At 34.5% G+C, this 17,635-nt stretch overlaps 1 protein-coding gene across 1 annotated transcript; it reads right to left on the reverse strand.

Annotated features, from left to right (window-relative positions):
• Nucleotides 1-479: 479 nt before the first annotated feature.
• LOC125205333 (protein REDUCED CHLOROPLAST COVERAGE 3-like) lies at nucleotides 480-11,313 on the reverse strand. The gene is made up of 23 exons (XM_089061289.1): nucleotides 10,954-11,313; nucleotides 10,793-10,854; nucleotides 10,604-10,696; nucleotides 10,440-10,512; nucleotides 8,423-8,731; nucleotides 8,249-8,313; nucleotides 7,814-7,945; nucleotides 7,360-7,401; nucleotides 6,748-7,272; nucleotides 6,503-6,654; nucleotides 5,716-6,205; nucleotides 5,521-5,583; nucleotides 5,322-5,423; nucleotides 4,916-5,215; nucleotides 4,760-4,852; nucleotides 4,578-4,679; nucleotides 4,391-4,495; nucleotides 4,039-4,172; nucleotides 3,688-3,871; nucleotides 3,371-3,502; nucleotides 2,881-2,993; nucleotides 2,718-2,796; nucleotides 480-2,500 (listed from the first exon to the last, which is right to left on the reverse strand). The coding sequence occupies exons 1-23, from the start codon at nucleotides 11,021-11,023 to the stop codon at nucleotides 818-820; spliced, it is 5,103 nt and encodes a 1,700-aa protein (XP_088917415.1). The 5' UTR covers nucleotides 11,024-11,313; the 3' UTR covers nucleotides 480-817.
• Nucleotides 11,314-17,635: the final 6,322 nt, after the last annotated feature.

Below are 17,635 nucleotides of genomic sequence, written 5' to 3' on the forward strand. Positions count from 1 at the left end.
AGATTTCTAGTGATGGATCGCCAATTTACCGAGTATTTTTGTGGCACAATTGTTAGAGCTCTCAAAATCATTCTAGCCTCCAAGAGTCCAAATTTGGTAAAAAAAAACTTAATTGTATAATATATTTCAATTTTAATGAAATTCTTGTTTTAACTATTCGTAAATGAAATTATTTATATTACAAACTATATACAAATGTGCAAATTTTAAGAAGTAAGAAAGAATTTTAAAAAGAAATAAGAACATAAATAATGTTGGATTTTCTGTAAAGTGCTCTACAGAAATTTAATAAATCTGTACTACAAACCGATGAACCCTAGATCTAATTCGAGTGGATGCACCGTGCATCCCGACACAAGTTATTGCCATACAACTAGTACTCCTATTTCTCAGCAGTTGGTAGAAATAATTGGAATGAAAGAAGAGAATACTACTCATTCAATGTAGCCAAGTTTTCTCATTAATTTTTCCCAAAATCAGATATCAATGAGAAACTTTATTTCATAGTACAAGAATGAATTTGTTCAAGTCAGGATAACACTGGTAGCTCTAAAGTTGAACTTGAGAAGACATGAAAAACATAATTTTTACAACAATCAGCCAAAAATTCAAGATGAGAGAGTCTCACTAACCACTTTCTATCTCTCTCTCTGTCTGTCTACCCATCAAACCCACTAGAGTGCTATCTGAAATGATCAAGTACAAATTACCTTTGTGAGGATGTATTTTGAGCATCCTTCCCGCAGAACATGACTGAGAGGAATGAATGCCCAAAACGACTTATTCTTGCCCCTCTCTCTCCAACGTTATTCATTCTTCAACGAACTGAAGCACAGATTGATTGTTGACTGCACAGGTCATTCACCCCATTTCTGTACTGTTGCCGACTCCTCCTCCTCTTCGTGACCAGCACAAAGCCCTCCCCATCACTGATCTTATTTTTATTTACATCTGCCATCTTCTGCCTCTCACTGTTTATCTCAGGCCTCGGCATCTTTTCATCATTGCCATAAAATATCTTTATGATTGCACTGTCATTTGCAATTGCTTCAGCTGAATTAGTCGGATAGTCATGCTTCTTGTCAGTAACTGCAGCCGTAGAAGGAGGATCTGAAGAATTCTGCACAGATTTTACAATGAAACTGAGCAGTATCTGCCTTGCTAGCTCTGCTTTCTCAGCATCAGAACTGGTTCTCCTCGGTCTCTCCCCTCTTACACCAGTTGTAAGTTTCTCATCGAGCTTATCAACCTTAGCACCAGCACCAACAACAGGATTTTCAGAATCAATCATTGGATTTGAATCTTCTGTAGCTGGGTTAATTTGCCATGCTGCTCTTCTAGGAACATATTCCGGAGCATGCGGGTTCATTGTCTTTGGAGAGGCAGCACCATCATCTCTATCAATAACAGGGATTTGGTAACTAAAAACTCCAGGTCTAATCCGGAAACTCTGGCTCCCTCTATAATACATCGCTAATCTAGGACCACAAGGAACTGGAGCAGCAACTGAAGGGAAACCCACTGGTTCGATGAGAGTGCCTTGGCTAGCTATAACATCATAAACGCTAGTGGCAGCAGTTGATTGCAGTGTATGTGGCAAAGTAAAGGCACTTGGACTGAATGGCTTAGCAGCAGCTGAGAGTTTGCTTCCATTTGTCTCTGCAGTTTTCTCCTGATCTTGAATACCTGCAGGGGCATGCGTCAACTCAGATACAGTATCTTGCGTGTCGCCTTCATTGTCTCCGTTTGCCTCTTCACAATCTGGTAAGGAGTCATCTAGAGAACCCCCTTCTCTCTCATCAGGCTGGGTTGTCTCTTTTGGACTATTGCATATCTGGTGGTCAGTTTTTTCCTCACTTAACTCTTCAACTTTCTCCAGTAAAGGCTTTAGAACTGTACCAGGCGCAGCAACTGCTACTTCTTTGTACGACAATGACTTTGAAGCTAATGCTGTAGGGGTGGAAGGAAGTGGAGATGCTTTGGATGCTGAAGATGAAGAACTTTTGGTTCCAGAAATCTTCGGGGGCACTTTACTTGAATTATCAGTATTGTTTAAGCTTACACTGCCAGATTGTTTTATAAGAGATGCCTCAGCGAAAACAGTCTTAAGTGTGACCTTATTATGCCCCTGGGAAACAGCCTCCTTCCTGTAACTGCCGTCCTTATGGTGAGAGTGTGCCGAATTAATCTTTAACTTGGCAAGATCTGGATTCTTTCTGTTGAACTTTCTTGTAGCACCATTTCCAGAACGCCCTCTCGATGTAGCTTCCTGCCACCCTTCTTCTGACTTTCCTTCCTGGACAAGTTGATCAGAGGGTGGAAGATCATATCTGGTTTCAGCAACCTTGACATGTTCTTCGGAGGATGTACTGTCTACCTTGTCCGGTTTACTGCTACTTTCCTCCACTACAGCACTTATTTCGATACTTTCACTGATAATTGGTTCTTCATTCTTTTCCTCTCGCTGCTCTCTAGGGGATTTATCACCGAGTTGAGTAACCTAAAATCATATCATGAAAAGAAGTAAATTAGCATTAGATGCAGAAGTTAATCTCTATTATCTAACTAGGAAAGAACAATAAGAAGAATGCTAAGCATTGATGGCTTGAATCTACAATTTGGAAGTGGAATGCAATGATTCTAAGTCCCTATAAGCAGATCCCTCTCCCCTGTCAACCACAAGATGATTAATAGCAAAAATAAGAATCCATTAATACCTTTGTGCGTCGCTTCCTCTGAGCATCCATGGCCTTTGACTCCTGATCAGGACTTATAAAATCAAGGAGATCTGACACACTGTAGAATAATGTGTAAATGATTTGGTTTATCAGTCTGTTGAAAGAAGGTTCAACCAAGTTTATGAAATTATCGGATCAATACCTCAAATGACCTTTGCTGGCAATAGAGGCATCTTGTTTTGGGGTTCCGTTGCGTGCTGCTTCTTGCTGTTCCAATGCTTTTGACTCAAAATACTCTAGCCATGCAGCAGCATCCTGCAGGGTACACATAAATTTAATACGGTTTTCATAATTTTTTTGATACATTACCACATGATAGACATATCTACATAAGCTGTGCAGTATTTACACCATCATAGTTGTAAGTACACAAAAGTGGATGAAAGATCAAAGAGAGAGAACGTATATGTTAGGACAATAAACATCAACGGAAGAGAGTGTAACTTAGATTACGGAATTATTGTAATGAAGATAATGATGCAAAAGTATTTTAGCCCACTTATTCAACTGACAGTCAGCAGTGAGTAGTTAAAAAAGTTCAAACATGTCTAAAAAAACTCAAATTTACTAAAAGTGTTATCATAGCAGTTTCAATCTACTGCATAAGCAAAAAATAAGAAATGTTTGTGAACCTGAGTACGAAGATCCTCTGCTCCTAGTTTAGCCTGAAGAATTTGTAAAGTAGTTTGCTCATGCTGCACACTGAGAGTATATGCTTCCATCAATGAAAGAGCTATGGCTATGGCATGATAACTAGCAGCAGTCTGCAAGACAGAGCAATTATGTTTTCAGTGTAAGGTCAATCAGTTTCCAGTAACATGGTTGTAATATCACATGCACGTAAATAAGTTGTTCATTTATGCTATACCAGACAAGGATTATTCATGTTACATGTTAATATATGTCAAATGGTGTTCAGTATTGAGATATAGAAAGGGGCAAAATAGACCTGTATGTGGTCCGTTCCTAATAGTCTTTGGTTGCACTTAAGGGCTTCATGTAGATATCTGAGAGCAACATGAACATTTCCCATTCCTTCTTCCATCATAGCTACATTTATGTAAGTAGCTGCTGTATTTGGGTGAGAAAGCCCACATGTGAAATGGAGAAGATACAATGCTCGGTTGACATACCTGTACAAACACAACCAAATCTGTCAGTTTCTAAACGGAATTTGCTGTATAAATAATGAGATTCAGTTTCTAAACTGAATTTGCTATATTTGAAAGACAGCCCACTGTTGTATACTAAGTTAAAGATAGAGACAAGAAAGAGCAATCTTAGGATCATATCAACTCACTTCAGAGCCAATTCAATATGCTGAAGTCGATAATAAAATACGGATAGATCCCCATAGCTCTTCATTGTATCAGGATGGTCAAGCCCCAGCTCTCTTTCATTGATATCCAAAGCCTTCTGCTGATATATAGTTGCCTATACAAGAGAATTTCAATAACAGTGAACTTGAGGGGTTTTAAAAATCATCTAAGTAAACACACAATCAATATGTAACCACACCAAAGAACCTGCATTCATAGGGAGCAAGCATCATATGATTATAAAACAGCAAAAACTCTAATGTCTGCTTAAAGGCACCAAAGACATGTCTATTTAAAATACTATATACACAACTATTTTATTTCTCATGTTACCTGATTAAAGTCTCCAGTGTGATAAAGGACAACAGCAAGAAGACTGTAAGCACCAGCAGTTGCACGATGGTAAGGACCACAGACAGCTATCATCTTTGCCAGAGCCTTCAGTTTTACATAATGCAAATTCAATGTTGAGTCATAATAACATGCATTAAATTGTATTGAAAACCACTACGTTATATACCTTTGTTCCATAATTAACAGCATCTTCCAGCTTCCCTTTATCCAGAGCAATCTTCGACGATTCAAGGAGAGTTCGCCCATCAGCAGAAGAGCACCCCACATGCTGTAAACATGAAGCAAAAGTAACTAAGAAGACAACCTTTGGAAACTACACACACATTTCCTGCATGATTGTGCTACTACCTTGCAAATGGGCACTATGCTGATAATATCAGATTTTGCAAACGGGGTGGAGCTTTCCAAATCATAGTCCTTAGGCACCAGTTCTAACCCAACCTGTAAATGAAAAACTCAATAAAACCGTCCAAGTTATAAATAAAAATAAACAAGAAATAGTACCTTATGACAAATGCCCCTCAGAATTGATAACTTTCTCAAGTGTTGTACTTCATCTTTCAATTTCCAACCAAATCTTTTTTCCAAAATTGCCCGCAACCATTGGAATTTAAGAGTTTGATCACTGCTTTCAGCATTGTAAGATCCCAGTAAGAAATTTAAAGTTGAGGCTATAGCAGCAGACATGTTATCCATGCTCTCGACAGAAGCAATAACAGCTCGAACTACATGCTTATAAGCTCGAGTAACCATTTCATGTATACAAAGAGACTGTATATGTGGAAGCTTATCTGCAAGTTCAACCTGATTCAAGCAAAAGAAAATTAATCTCAACCTAAAAAAAAGTTTGAGAATGTCAATGGAGAGAACAGTCTTTTCACCCAAAAAGAATCAGAATTTGTTTACCCACCACACGACCCAAAGAACGCATCTGCAATCCTCTAAGATGCATGAAATCAGTCAGTGTACGGCCATCGACTGGAGAAAGTTCAAGTGATGCAAAGTCTGCAACCTGAAAAAAAATAGTAGATTAAAAAAGTAGAATGGGCATAAGCCATGGAGACATTCTAATAGTCCACTATAATTTAGGATCTTAGTGAAATAATTACCAGCTTGGGTAAAGCAACATCATCATAATACGCAAATGCCATCTTGACCAGTTCATCCATTGACTGCATAGTGCATACCGAAGTAGTGAATCAATTTAGTGTAATCGCTAAAAGTTAAGATATCAAAACATGATAGGGGTTTTGGTATTAGGTAAATGATTTCAACTGAAGGTACTCTTGTTATTTTTACTCCACCTTTGTATGAAGCCCAGTACCAGTATCTTTCAATCGCAAGAAAGCATCTTCAGAAACATATTTTAGCAACTCACAATCAGACGCACAGAATTTCTCAGTTTCTGTATTGTCTTCCTTGCTTGCACTGCTGCATCCAGCATTCTGTTCATCATTGCCATCACTGGAAGATTTCTTTTCTCTTGCCTTTAGCAGTTTAAATTGCTTCCCGAGTCCCTTAACCACAGGTTCAAGCTTATCACCATCTTTATGGCTTGCAGAATTATTATCTGTTGGTGTTTCTTGCTTTTGAAGATGCTGAACCCAACAAGAACCAAGTTCCCATCTGATACAATTTACTGCTATTGCAGGATTCTTGTCAAGCTTTGTAAGACAATCTTTAATTACTCCCTGGACCAGGCATCTCGAAGTCTCAACATCCATGCAATCAGAATGAAGAACTTGTCCTCGGACTGGTGATTCCACACTAGGCATGTTAAGCATCACTCTTAAACTGTACAAACACCATCAGTCAGTCCATATAGCGTTTGTACTTTTCCTAGAAAATGGCAGCAAATATCTATAAGAAGTTCCAAGTACATAAACTAGCCCTCAATGCATAGTACTCTTGTTACAGGTCTACAAATAACATACTTCTGTTACAGGAGACGCTGAAAAAAACTGCTTGTTTAAAGGAGCTAGCATTATTAGTCCATATTTAGTCATCAATAAACAATACGGAGTATTTTTTTATTTAAAGTAGTCACGCACTTAAGGAAGCATTTAGAAAAGGAAAGACAGTTGTAAGAACCTGTTAATATTAAGAGCGTTGGCCCCTCCATCAGGTTGGTCCTCAATCTCAATATCTTTCAAGTTCCTTCCGCTTTTTATATCACCAACAACCTGTACTGTGGCTGTGTAGCCACAATGCCGAACAACAACCACACCCAAAGAAGAAGTATCCTGAAAGCAGACAAAGTTTTACATACTCACAGCTGCAGATCTGCATATACGGTTTGAAAATGAAGTTATATAATCAGCAAAGAAGTAACTCACATGGACAACAACACTTTCATCAGCAGTTACTCCTTTTAGTGTGTTTCTCTGGGAAACTTCCTTCACAGATTCATTCATTTTGCTGCCAATAATCTTGAGTTCCCTTTTCGAGCTAGAATCTGGCTCATCTCGTTTGACTGTAATAAATAGGTCTCCAATACGTGTCTCTCGCACCACAGAACCTGGAGAAATTTTTGATGCAGTCTTAGCAGCAGAGTCTATGACTTTCTGTATGGAAGAAACTGCTTTGAAAATGGAGACATCCAGGAATAGATTATGGACCAAAAAAGCCTTTCTATCACGAATAGCTCTCTCTTCCTCTGTTTTGCAAGGTAGGCTTGCCAATATTGCAAAATCCGTCGCCCATGGTCTATGATCGTATTCTCCCTTTCTACCCTGACCTCCACCGTTTCCTCCCCAGTGCTCATCCTCCACAGGGAGGGGCACATAGTGAGACGCAGAATCAGCAATTGATGGAGGAGCAAGCCAGGTATTAGCACGGAAACCATATGGAAGGTTACCAAACTGTACAAAGCATCATAGTGATTCATATATCCTTCCAATAACTTCAAGTTTAGATAGTTACTTAAGCTAAAGACTAGAGATGGTCACCTTATTGTGTTCGACAAACGCTTTCATTAAGGATGCATATGCCTGCAAATAAGCATCACATTTTAGGTCTTGTTACGAAACAAGGTTTTGCAACAACGATTCACATTATACTGATCAGAATCAACTGTGACCAATTATAAAATTACTTGACAACCAGTATCTTGATTTTGGATTTTATAATTAGTATAGTGAAACTAAAAATTTAAATATATCGCAGATAATAGTCATCAAGTTTTGCTTGAACAGTTAAACAAATAGAAACACATTTCTCCATGTGCTTCTTTTAGTGCATCTTTCTATCAGATTCCATTTGATAGATTCAGAAAGATTCCAAAAACAAGGAAGGTACAATGTGATTAAGCAAAGAAGAATGTAGACATAGAAAAGAAAAATTATTGAAACAAAAACAACCACCAAGCAAGCACACTTGTATGACAATAAGGGAATCACTCACGTTGGCAAACGCTTGACTTTGTTGTTGCAGTAGATCCACCAGAGAATGGTTCTGCAAGTATTGTTTCCCCAAAGTATAGAAACCTTTTGCAGATGCCATCACTTGTATGATCTTCCCATTGCATATCTTTATCTGCAAGCACGTTGCAAAATCATCAATCTTCGTTGCCCATGAAAATATATAATGGCTACAAGATTACAGTTACTATTTGAAATAAGCAATCGTTCTACGACAACTCGTATAATTCATTTTGTGAATAAAATTAACTTCAACAATTAAATACAGTTTACTTCGTGGAAGAAGTGCCATAAATGATTTTAAGAAAACAGTTTCCTATTGTAAACAATAATGCCACCAATGTTTCATAATGTGGCAAATTTATAATCACCAAAACGCAGACATTTACAGAAATAAACGAGCTTTCGATTAAATGACCTGCATTTCGAAATAATCCCCATCTCGCCTTGTTTCTCCGTCTTTACTTTCCACTCTTTTCAAATCTGAAATGGCAAAACAAAAAAGGTTAAAAAAAAGCAGACGAAGATTACGACTAACAAACGAAAGCCTATAACAGAGCAGAAAAGAAATTAATAAGAAAAATAATCTCACGTAGTATAGGCGGAGAGAGGTGCGAGAGAGAGAAGAACTCGTAAAAATCCGACAGCTTCGGAATTGGGTGAATCGCCACCATTTCGTAATTCCCCGTAACCACCGACTGGGTACCCTCCGGCAGCCGAGATTCTCCATCTTGCGCCGCTGGTACCACCGTGCTTTGCTGCACTTTACTCTTCTTCGGACGAGATTCGGCTCCGCCACCGCCGGCACCGCCCTTAGGCTTGGCGAAGCGCGTAGTGCATGCGACGATATCGAGGAGCCTCCGCACGTGAGACAAGGCACGTGACTCATCACTGTAGTCCTCTGCATTCACAATGGCATATCTGTTAATAATGCGCACTTTTTAGGCAATTATATGCTCGTTTAATTATGACGTGGATATACACTATATGCACATGTTTTTTCCTATTTGAAATGCGATTATTAAATATTCCCACGAATACCAAGACCTTTTCATATAGATACTCAGATTACATACACCATTTAATTATAGAAAGAGAGAGGGCCACGTGCAAGATATATTTAATTCACGTCATAGTTTTTTCTGCGAAAATGATATGTATATATACTTTATTAAATAAATAATTCTCCTACTAACAATAGTTGCAAAATTAATGCTGACAAGGGTACCTGAAAATTAAAAATTAAATAGACATCACAAAAACAAAATTCAACTACTCCCTCCGTTCCCTATTAAAAGTCACACTTTTCCATTTTTGTTCGTTCCCAATTAAGAGTCACACTTCATTTTTACCATAAATAGTAAGTAAGTCTCACATTCCACTAACTCAATTCACTCACATTTTATTATAAAACTAATATAAAAAAATGGGTCTCACATTCCACTAACTTTTCAACCAACTTTTCTTTACATTTCTTAAAACCCTTGTCCGATGAAAGTGTGACTCCTAATTGGGGACGGAGGGAGTAAAATATAGTACTTGCGCCAATATTTAAATGTTGGACTATTGGAGTTTCCTGCATTGTTTGAATATTAGTATAATGTTATTTCGACGTTCATCAATATTAATGTATAATTAAAGTATGTAATCAATGCATCCATTATTTTTCTAACACAGCTTGGTGATTAAACCAAAAATGAAAAAAAAATATCTAAAGCTATCAAAGTTGAGGTGTTAATAATGCGACAATAGATAGCAGGACCACAAGCTAACGAGTAGTATTAGTAGCGACGCTCTACAGTTTAAAACTGTTATAAAATAAAGTTTTGTTATTAGCATTCCCAAAGTATATTTTGCTGCTGGACTTTTTTATGTTAAAAGAAATACAGTAATTTTTTTCATTCAGAATATAAATAAGAAAATGGAAATAAAACTTCGAAAAATGGCATGGAATAGGATTACAGAATTAAAAAAAGAAAATCTTGTTCTCGGTTTTAGCACAAAAATAAAATAAAACTTAATTAAGAGCGTCACGCCAAATAATCTCTGACTATCGTGAATTCCAATATCCAAACCCGTTTTTCATGTGAAATTAATCTGTCAATAATCTTAATTTAGGTGAGTATTAATAAGTAATTAGGTCGCAATCGTATTTGCATAGCTATAGCCTATAGCCTATAGCTGAGTTTCTTTTACTGAATTTAAAACAGACTAGCAAAAAACATTAAATAGTTATGTCGTCTTCTAATCTTGCCACCCTGTGAGGTATATTCCTTTCTACCTTAACATTTTACTTGCACAAAAATAATAAACAAACAAATAAATAGAATAAACTGTTGGAAAATCCGACTAGCTGTAGAAATTTAATTTTTATCGATGAATAAAAAAATACTCCAATACTTTTTTTTTAAAATTACTTATATACGTTTTTAGCTTGATAAATTTCTTGAGTGAAGAAAGCAACAAAATAACAACCAATAAACTAACAGCCAATTGAAAATCGCAAAAATAAAGATTTTTCCAAAAAAAAGGATGAAGAAGAGAAGAAATTGTGTCCCCAGAGATGTGCCTAAAAGTGTTGTACCAGTTGCACAGAAATTGATACCTACCTTCAACCATTCTCAGCAAACATGGCTTCAGTCCAACAACCTCCATCTTATCATTCAATTTACGTCCTTTAACCTGCCACATACAATTCAATGCACCGTCACTTTCTCAATGCTTTTAATCGAAATCACGAGACACTGATTTCGTTGCAGCTGAATCGAATCACCTCATGAGATAGAGAGTACTCTGTCAGGTGGCATGTTTCAACGTTAACTGCCAAAAGCTTCTTCACATCCAGAATTTTATCAGTCGATATCCCCTGCTCCGTTTCGTAAACAGAATTGAATTAGATTGATTTGGTATAATTAATTCCGAGAGTGAAAGGGGGAAAGTGAAGAGCTGTATTGTATTGTACCTTGAGCAGAACTTGAGTTTCATATGGAGTGATGACGGTTATGTCAACAACACTCGGTACAACTGCAGAAGAGCGAGATGTGAGAATTGATGAGAGGGGAAAATGCAATTGATGAATGAATTGAGGCATAGAGGAGATGAATTTGGGGATTAACTTCTCACCTTTCTCTTCCTTCTTCTTCTTCTCATTCTTCGATTTGTTTCCCTTGCCCCTGCCTGACCTTGGGGCCATCCTCTCTGCAAATCCTTCTTCTCTTCGGAACAATTGACTGAATTAAACTCTGTATTATCGTTTTCAAGGGAGAAGAAGCTAAGAAACAATGGTAGCCATGCAAAAAGCGAGATGATATAGAAAAGTGGCGAAGATTTGGGAGATGATAGGGTTTTGATTTCGCCTTTGGATGAGGATTTTGCTAAGTAAATTGTGGCCTCTCCTTCTCGCTTTCTCCTGATTATCTATCCCCCACAAACAAAGGACTCCCTCTTTCTCTCTCTACAAAGTCACTTCTCTTTCTCCTCTTCTCTGTAAAAACCAAACATGTGAAAGGCCCTTTTTAAGGGACAAATCGGAGCGGGACCCGAGCAGAAACGGGTGGGGCAGAGAGGGCGACCGATGGTGTGGCGCCACGTGGCGTTGCGGATGGGCCGGTCTTAATTTCTTCCTCTGTATCTTTCTTCATTTGTTTTTTCTCTTCTCTACTATTGTGTTTTTGTCATTGCTCGAATTGTGGGTGACTTTCAAACTTCAATTTCCACCTCTCATTTGCATTCATGTTACTTGGTTTTTATGAGGTTAAGTTAAAATTTGCCGGTGAATTGACATGTATTGATTCGACTTGAGATGTGAATAACATCGGTTATTTTTGCTTGTACGGTGGATTTTCGTATTAAGTTATCACGTGCGTGTACGTGCTTAGTTTGTCGAACACGGGTTTTATATATGTGATCAAGTGGTTATTTGTTTTCACGTATAAATGTGATGGCTTTATAATTTTCTTGTTAATTATATTCAAAAGAGATTATGACGCATAAATGTATTCATTTTGAGATATTACGGAAATTTTAAAAAAAGTTAATAAATAAATGAATTTTTAGATCACAACAATTTTTGCAAATTTGGAGGCTAAGCATGTTGCTGCGAACAACTTCCTTCGATAGTCGTCTCGTCAATGCACACGCATTTATCTCATCCGAGAAACAGGGAGAGTTCACACCATTGGTTTTCGAATGGGACAATGTTGATCCTCATGAAAGATGCCGATTTGAGATTTTGTAAACGATGTCACTCATTTAAACATTAATGACTTCATCTAAATACTCTAACTTGCCATCTTCGATTTGATTAAGCACAAACCGATTTCATGGGAAAATTGCTACATTCTAGTTTTTGTATTTTTCACTTCTTTCAAAGTTCGTGTGAAAGTTTGATGGTGTGCAATTACCAAACTAATTAATGCTTTTTTTTTACCTCATCAAATAATTATCTATTACTACTATTATAAAAGTGTGTATTCCTCTTAATATTAATACTAGCACTATATTTTAAACACCATTCTTATCTATATTTCAATATGTTGAGATTATTTTGATTTAATAGGAAGTTTTATTACCTTGATGTATGTAAAATATCATTTTACATCTGAAATTAAGTATTATACTTTTAATAAGTAAATATAATTTTATAAGCATAACTTTTACACGCATTATTTAGCGCTCAATTACTTCATGACTCGAAGAACATATAATTTGAATTATGTATTAGCTTTATCTAGTGAATATGGTTAGAAAACGACTAATGTTAGTCGAAGTCAAATCTTCTACAGAAGCTACCTCAATTAACATACATTGTGTAGTCAAATGTAAATTAATATTTTGAGTTTTAGGTTTTAAAGTAGAAACCTGCTAACCATGAAATTTATTTGAATAAAGCAAAGAATTAGTTGAATTTTATGATCCCAAATAAACTAGTATGATACTAGTATTAAAAATTTGCAAATATGGATAAGACCAAATTGATTTTCGGCCTCGAAACCATAATTCATCTCAAATAAAAATAATAATTATATTGCAAATTACAGGTATGAATTGGATATTTTCCTTCTTGTTATAATTTTGACCGAGGTTTTTATTGTAGGTCTCCTACTTTAATTAGTTGGTGAATGGTTCCAAGATTTTATCGTTTTCCTGCTCGGTTGAATTCTTCTCAGTAACTACTATGCATAGTGCCAACTTAGAATCTAACCTTTTCTCACTTTTTCCTCCATTTGTAATAATTGTTTTGGGAAAGAATAAGGAATCTAAATTTGGAGGGGGGGAGGGGGATTGGGTTAAGTCTATATATGTATAGGTTGTCCCATCTCGACGATAAATTTGTCGAATAATCTACAATTATATTAGCTATATGTTTCGCCTAAGCATAAGGCGCGATCTATCGCAAACTTTCTTAAATTGCTAACTCTACTAATTCATCAATGCAGTGTATTAAAATTGTCAACACGGTGATATTGAAATGTCAACCTAAACTTAGTTATATTTTAATATACTATATTGACATTTTATCGTACTAACATTTTTAATACACTACGTTGATTAGTTAGTAATTTAAGAAAAAATGGTATTATAACGCACCTATACTTCACTCACTATCAAATACTATCTCTGTCCTTGAAAAATAGAAACTTTTGAAATAACACGAATTTTAATGTAAAGTTAAGAAAGGAGAATAGGTAAAGTAAGATGGAGAAAAAATAAGTAAAATAAGAGATGGAAAGAACATTCCTCTCATTGCGGCGGTGTTGTTTGTGTGATGTCAATAATTCTCGTTGTATAATTTTCCCCTTTTTATGATACAACGAAAATTTGGTTTTAATTTTTTTAATTAAATAACATTTTTTTTTCTAATAATTATCTTCCGAAAAGTTTTATTCAACTTGAATTGAAATATGTCAACAGTTAATTAAAATAATGTGATTTGTGGTTGTGGAGATATCCACTATTGGACTGTACAAGTTTTTTGTGATTATAGACAAGTTTTTGTAGTTGTATCTTGGCCATGGCTACATTATCGTGGACAATCTTATATGTCAAATTAAAGACTAGACCCCATATCTACATAATCATGAATAGTTAAAAAAACTATAGTAGTACTGAATCTATAAAGTAAAAGCGATCGAGGAATAGTTATTTTAATTAGCTATTTAAATTCATTTTTTTCAAGTTATTGTAATTCTGTTTGCATCACTCATTTGTTCTTGAGATTCAATCAAAAATTTATCTTCAAACAATTCTCATATCTTCATATTTCCCATCTCTTTGCTCGATTCAAGTTCTGTTTAGTGTCCAATTTATTCTAACAACTTGTAATGAATTCATCGATTTTATTTCTTTTTATATAAAAGAAATGCTAAGAACCAAAAATTGGCGAGCGGTAGAGCCAGTTCAAAATACTATAATCAATAGGAAAAAAGTAAACAAAATCAACATGCAAACAAAAACAAAAACTCTATCTTAAGTCATTATACGAGAAAAGAAAAAAAGAAATACAAAATCAAAAACAAAAAAGACAACATACCATTCATCAAATTGATTTAATAACCAAAAAAATAGCAAGAAACCAAAAATTTACGAAAATAGACAATTATTTAACCTCATCCTAACGAGGCGGATGTTGAAAAAATCAATAACAAATTAAAAATAAATTCGTGGGTGATTTTTCAGTGTAATGCACACATGTGTTTACTATTTATATTTTGACAAATTGGGATATTATGTGACAAGACGTTGTGTTCCTAATATCATGTGAACAAGATGCCTATATTTTTACTGTAGTTACTTAGGAAAATTCATTAATAATCAGCAGAGCCACTAGCTATTAATTGGCTGATAAAAATATTCACTGCCAAAATAAACAGTTAATCCTCTCACGAACTAAATTTGTTTCCTAATCAGATAGAATTTCAGAATGTGTATACTTATCTCTAAAATTTGGCTCGATCTACACCGATTTTATTTAAATCGGATATATTAATTATATTGTTCCATATCTAATTACTCATACTACATTTTTGGTAATATTCAATTAGATTAGTGAATAAACTATAGGTTAATTAATTCCTCCAAAATTTGTATTTAAGCTTTAATTTTTTATTTATTTCAAAATATATCATTTTCTTCGAATTCTTTAATTAAAGTATTTCATTTGTTTTGTTTTGCTTTGGGTCTATATTTGTATCTCAAAATCACCGTGAATATAACAATTTCACAAAAACAATTATTACTATTACTTATTTGGACCTCAAAGTTCATATGTAATGTGAATTATCTTAAATATTAGTACTACTATTTTTATTCAATTCAATATAAATTAATTGGTTCTTTTGGAACTAACTTGTTATCATTATTTAAATATTTACATAGGTTTTTCACTTCAACCCAAATGCGCCTGCAAATTCGCACCACAGTCCACAGTTGCCTCTCCACAAATTCTAAAGCAATTAAATAATCACGAAATTGTTTAAATATTATTGAAACTTAGAGCAAAAGAGAAAATGTCAAGATGTTAGATCTTAAAGTAAATTTGGTTTCCTCAAATGAAACTCGATCCAAGTTAGAAACAACAAATATATATATATGGTTGTTTCGAATCCTCCAACGTAGGAAAATATTTGAAAGTATTCTAATCATAAGATTTACCTCTAATTTCCCAATCAGTCAAGTGCTAAGGACATCAACATGGGACAATTTTACTGTTTTATCATATTATTAGACAAAATAACACTATATATAGTAGGGTAGGCAAAAATGAACTTCTTTTTATAGAGTTCTCTATTTAATTAATTAAGTAGCCAATCAATGCACCAACCTTCATGCATTTTGTAATTTTAATAAGCATATTTAAACATTACTCTAAAACATTATTCTTCAGTGAGTTGCAAAATTAACATCTATTTTACCGATTACATGAAAGTCGATGCGTAATATATAGTAGTACTAACTTGGGATTTATGACTAATATGTGATACATAAAAATATTTTTGCAAGTCAAAAAGCTCATTGACAATTGAAGATTTTATGTTGTCATCCACTTGGAATCAGATTATTTGTTAACATGCGAGTCATATTTTTTTATATTCTTTATAGACGGACTAGTATTTTATTTTGATTTTAATTTTTTTTATATAGCTAGTAATAATACATATAGATATAGTAATAAAATATAAAGTAAAACCCTTTTATGTCATTATTAGGTATCTCTTATTTTCATTCCAAAAGAGGGTATTATAGCTTTTTAAAATAAATATTTGTAAATAATTTTATAGTTTCTAAGATTATACAACATTAACTGTTTTTAATTGCTAGTAGTAAACAATGAAAGGGATCGCCACTTGCCCATAACGTGTTTTGTGCTTGTGTACTAGAGCATAGTTTTTAAAAGCCATTACTACTTGGTTCTTAATTTTGGACCATAAAATATTCTTTTTATTTATGAGAATGTGGGGAAGGTTATATATAAAATCTAAAAAATAAACTGGTTTATTTACCCATTTTTCCTATTTATAAAAACAAAATTAAATTATCAAGTCAATTTGCATAGGTTGTGGTTGAGATTAATAAATTTAATGACTTAGCCCTATAAATATAATTTAAAAATGACAGACACTGCTGCCAAAATTAATTAAGTTGTGCAATACTACAATTATTTGAACCTGATAGTAGTTAATTTGTCACGTGACGCACATGAGAAGCCTACAAAAATTACCTAATTATTTGTGAATAAATATTGCTCACTCCGTCCCCGATTAAGAGTCATACTTTGACCGAGCACGAGTTTTAAGAAATGTATAGAAAAGTTGATTAAAAAAATTTAGTGGAATGTGAGACCCATTTTTTATATTGTTTTTATAATAAAATGTGAGTGAATTGAGTTAGTGGAATGTGGGACCTACTTACTACGGCAAAAATGAAGTGTGACTCTTAATTGGGGACGCACCGAAATGGAAAAGTGTGACTCTTAATCGGGGACGGAGGGAGTACTATATTACTCTCTCTATCCCAGTTTAAGAGTCACATTTTGTCATTTAAGTCCGTAGTCACATTTAGAATCTTTCATATTTAAACATAAAATTTTACTCCATTATTCATCAAAATTACACCCAAATGTCATTATCTATATAAAAATAAACAAAAAAAATATCATTATCCAAAAAGTCTAACTATCTCACTTCCCACCAACTCACTTCATTTATTAAATACTCTACCAATTTCTCAAAACTCGCATCATAACTAATTCTAACTCCTAAACTGGGATGGGGGAGTACTGGTTTATAAAAATGTTAGCTAGAGTGAAATTCGTTAAGCAACATTGATCCATGATCAAGTAACTCATTTGTAGTCCTCTAAAGTATAGAGATGGCGTGACAATTTTAATGCCGATTAACTTCTATGTGAAGAATAATTATAAAATATGTCAGATATTTGCCAATTCATTAATAATGGAGTTGCAATTTCAGTCCCTTTAAGATACAATGGCAATTATAAAACTGTAGACGATAAAAAATTCGAATGACAAAGTTCCAAGAATAAAAATTAAGAGCACTTAATTTCACCAATTTAAAATACCATGACCGAAATAAAATATAGAAATAGTTAAAATTCAAATATATACTGCTAGTATAAACACTTTCCACCAGATATTGCCCAATTCATTAATAATGGAGTTGCAGTAATAATAGTAAGAATGCTTCATTTCACCAATTTAAACTACTATGACCGCAATAAATACAGAATTAATAAAATTCAAAAGGGGTGAATCTGTAAATTTTCAAGTATTTACTAAAGTTTTATG

Source organism: Salvia hispanica, chromosome 6 (assembly GCF_029641045.1).
Source record: "Salvia hispanica isolate PSC_SH4W2 chromosome 6, Shi_PSC_v1, whole genome shotgun sequence".
Classification (NCBI taxonomy): Eukaryota; Viridiplantae; Streptophyta; class Magnoliopsida; order Lamiales; family Lamiaceae; genus Salvia; species Salvia hispanica.

What these genes read in the sequence shown, in the direction of transcription:
- LOC125205333 (XM_089061289.1), bottom strand. Translation starts at nt 11,023, where the DNA reads ATGGCCCCAAGGTCAGGCAGGGGCAAGGGAAACAAATCGAAGAATGAG. An exon ending in AAAGTCAAGCGTTTGCCAAC is followed by an intron (nt 7,402 to 7,813) that starts GTGAGTGATTCC and finishes GCTTATTTGCAG; the next exon opens with GCATATGCATCCTTAATGAA. An exon ending in GTACTGGGCTTCATACAAAG is followed by an intron (nt 5,584 to 5,715) that starts GTGGAGTAAAAA and finishes TGCACTATGCAG; the next exon opens with TCAATGGATGAACTGGTCAA.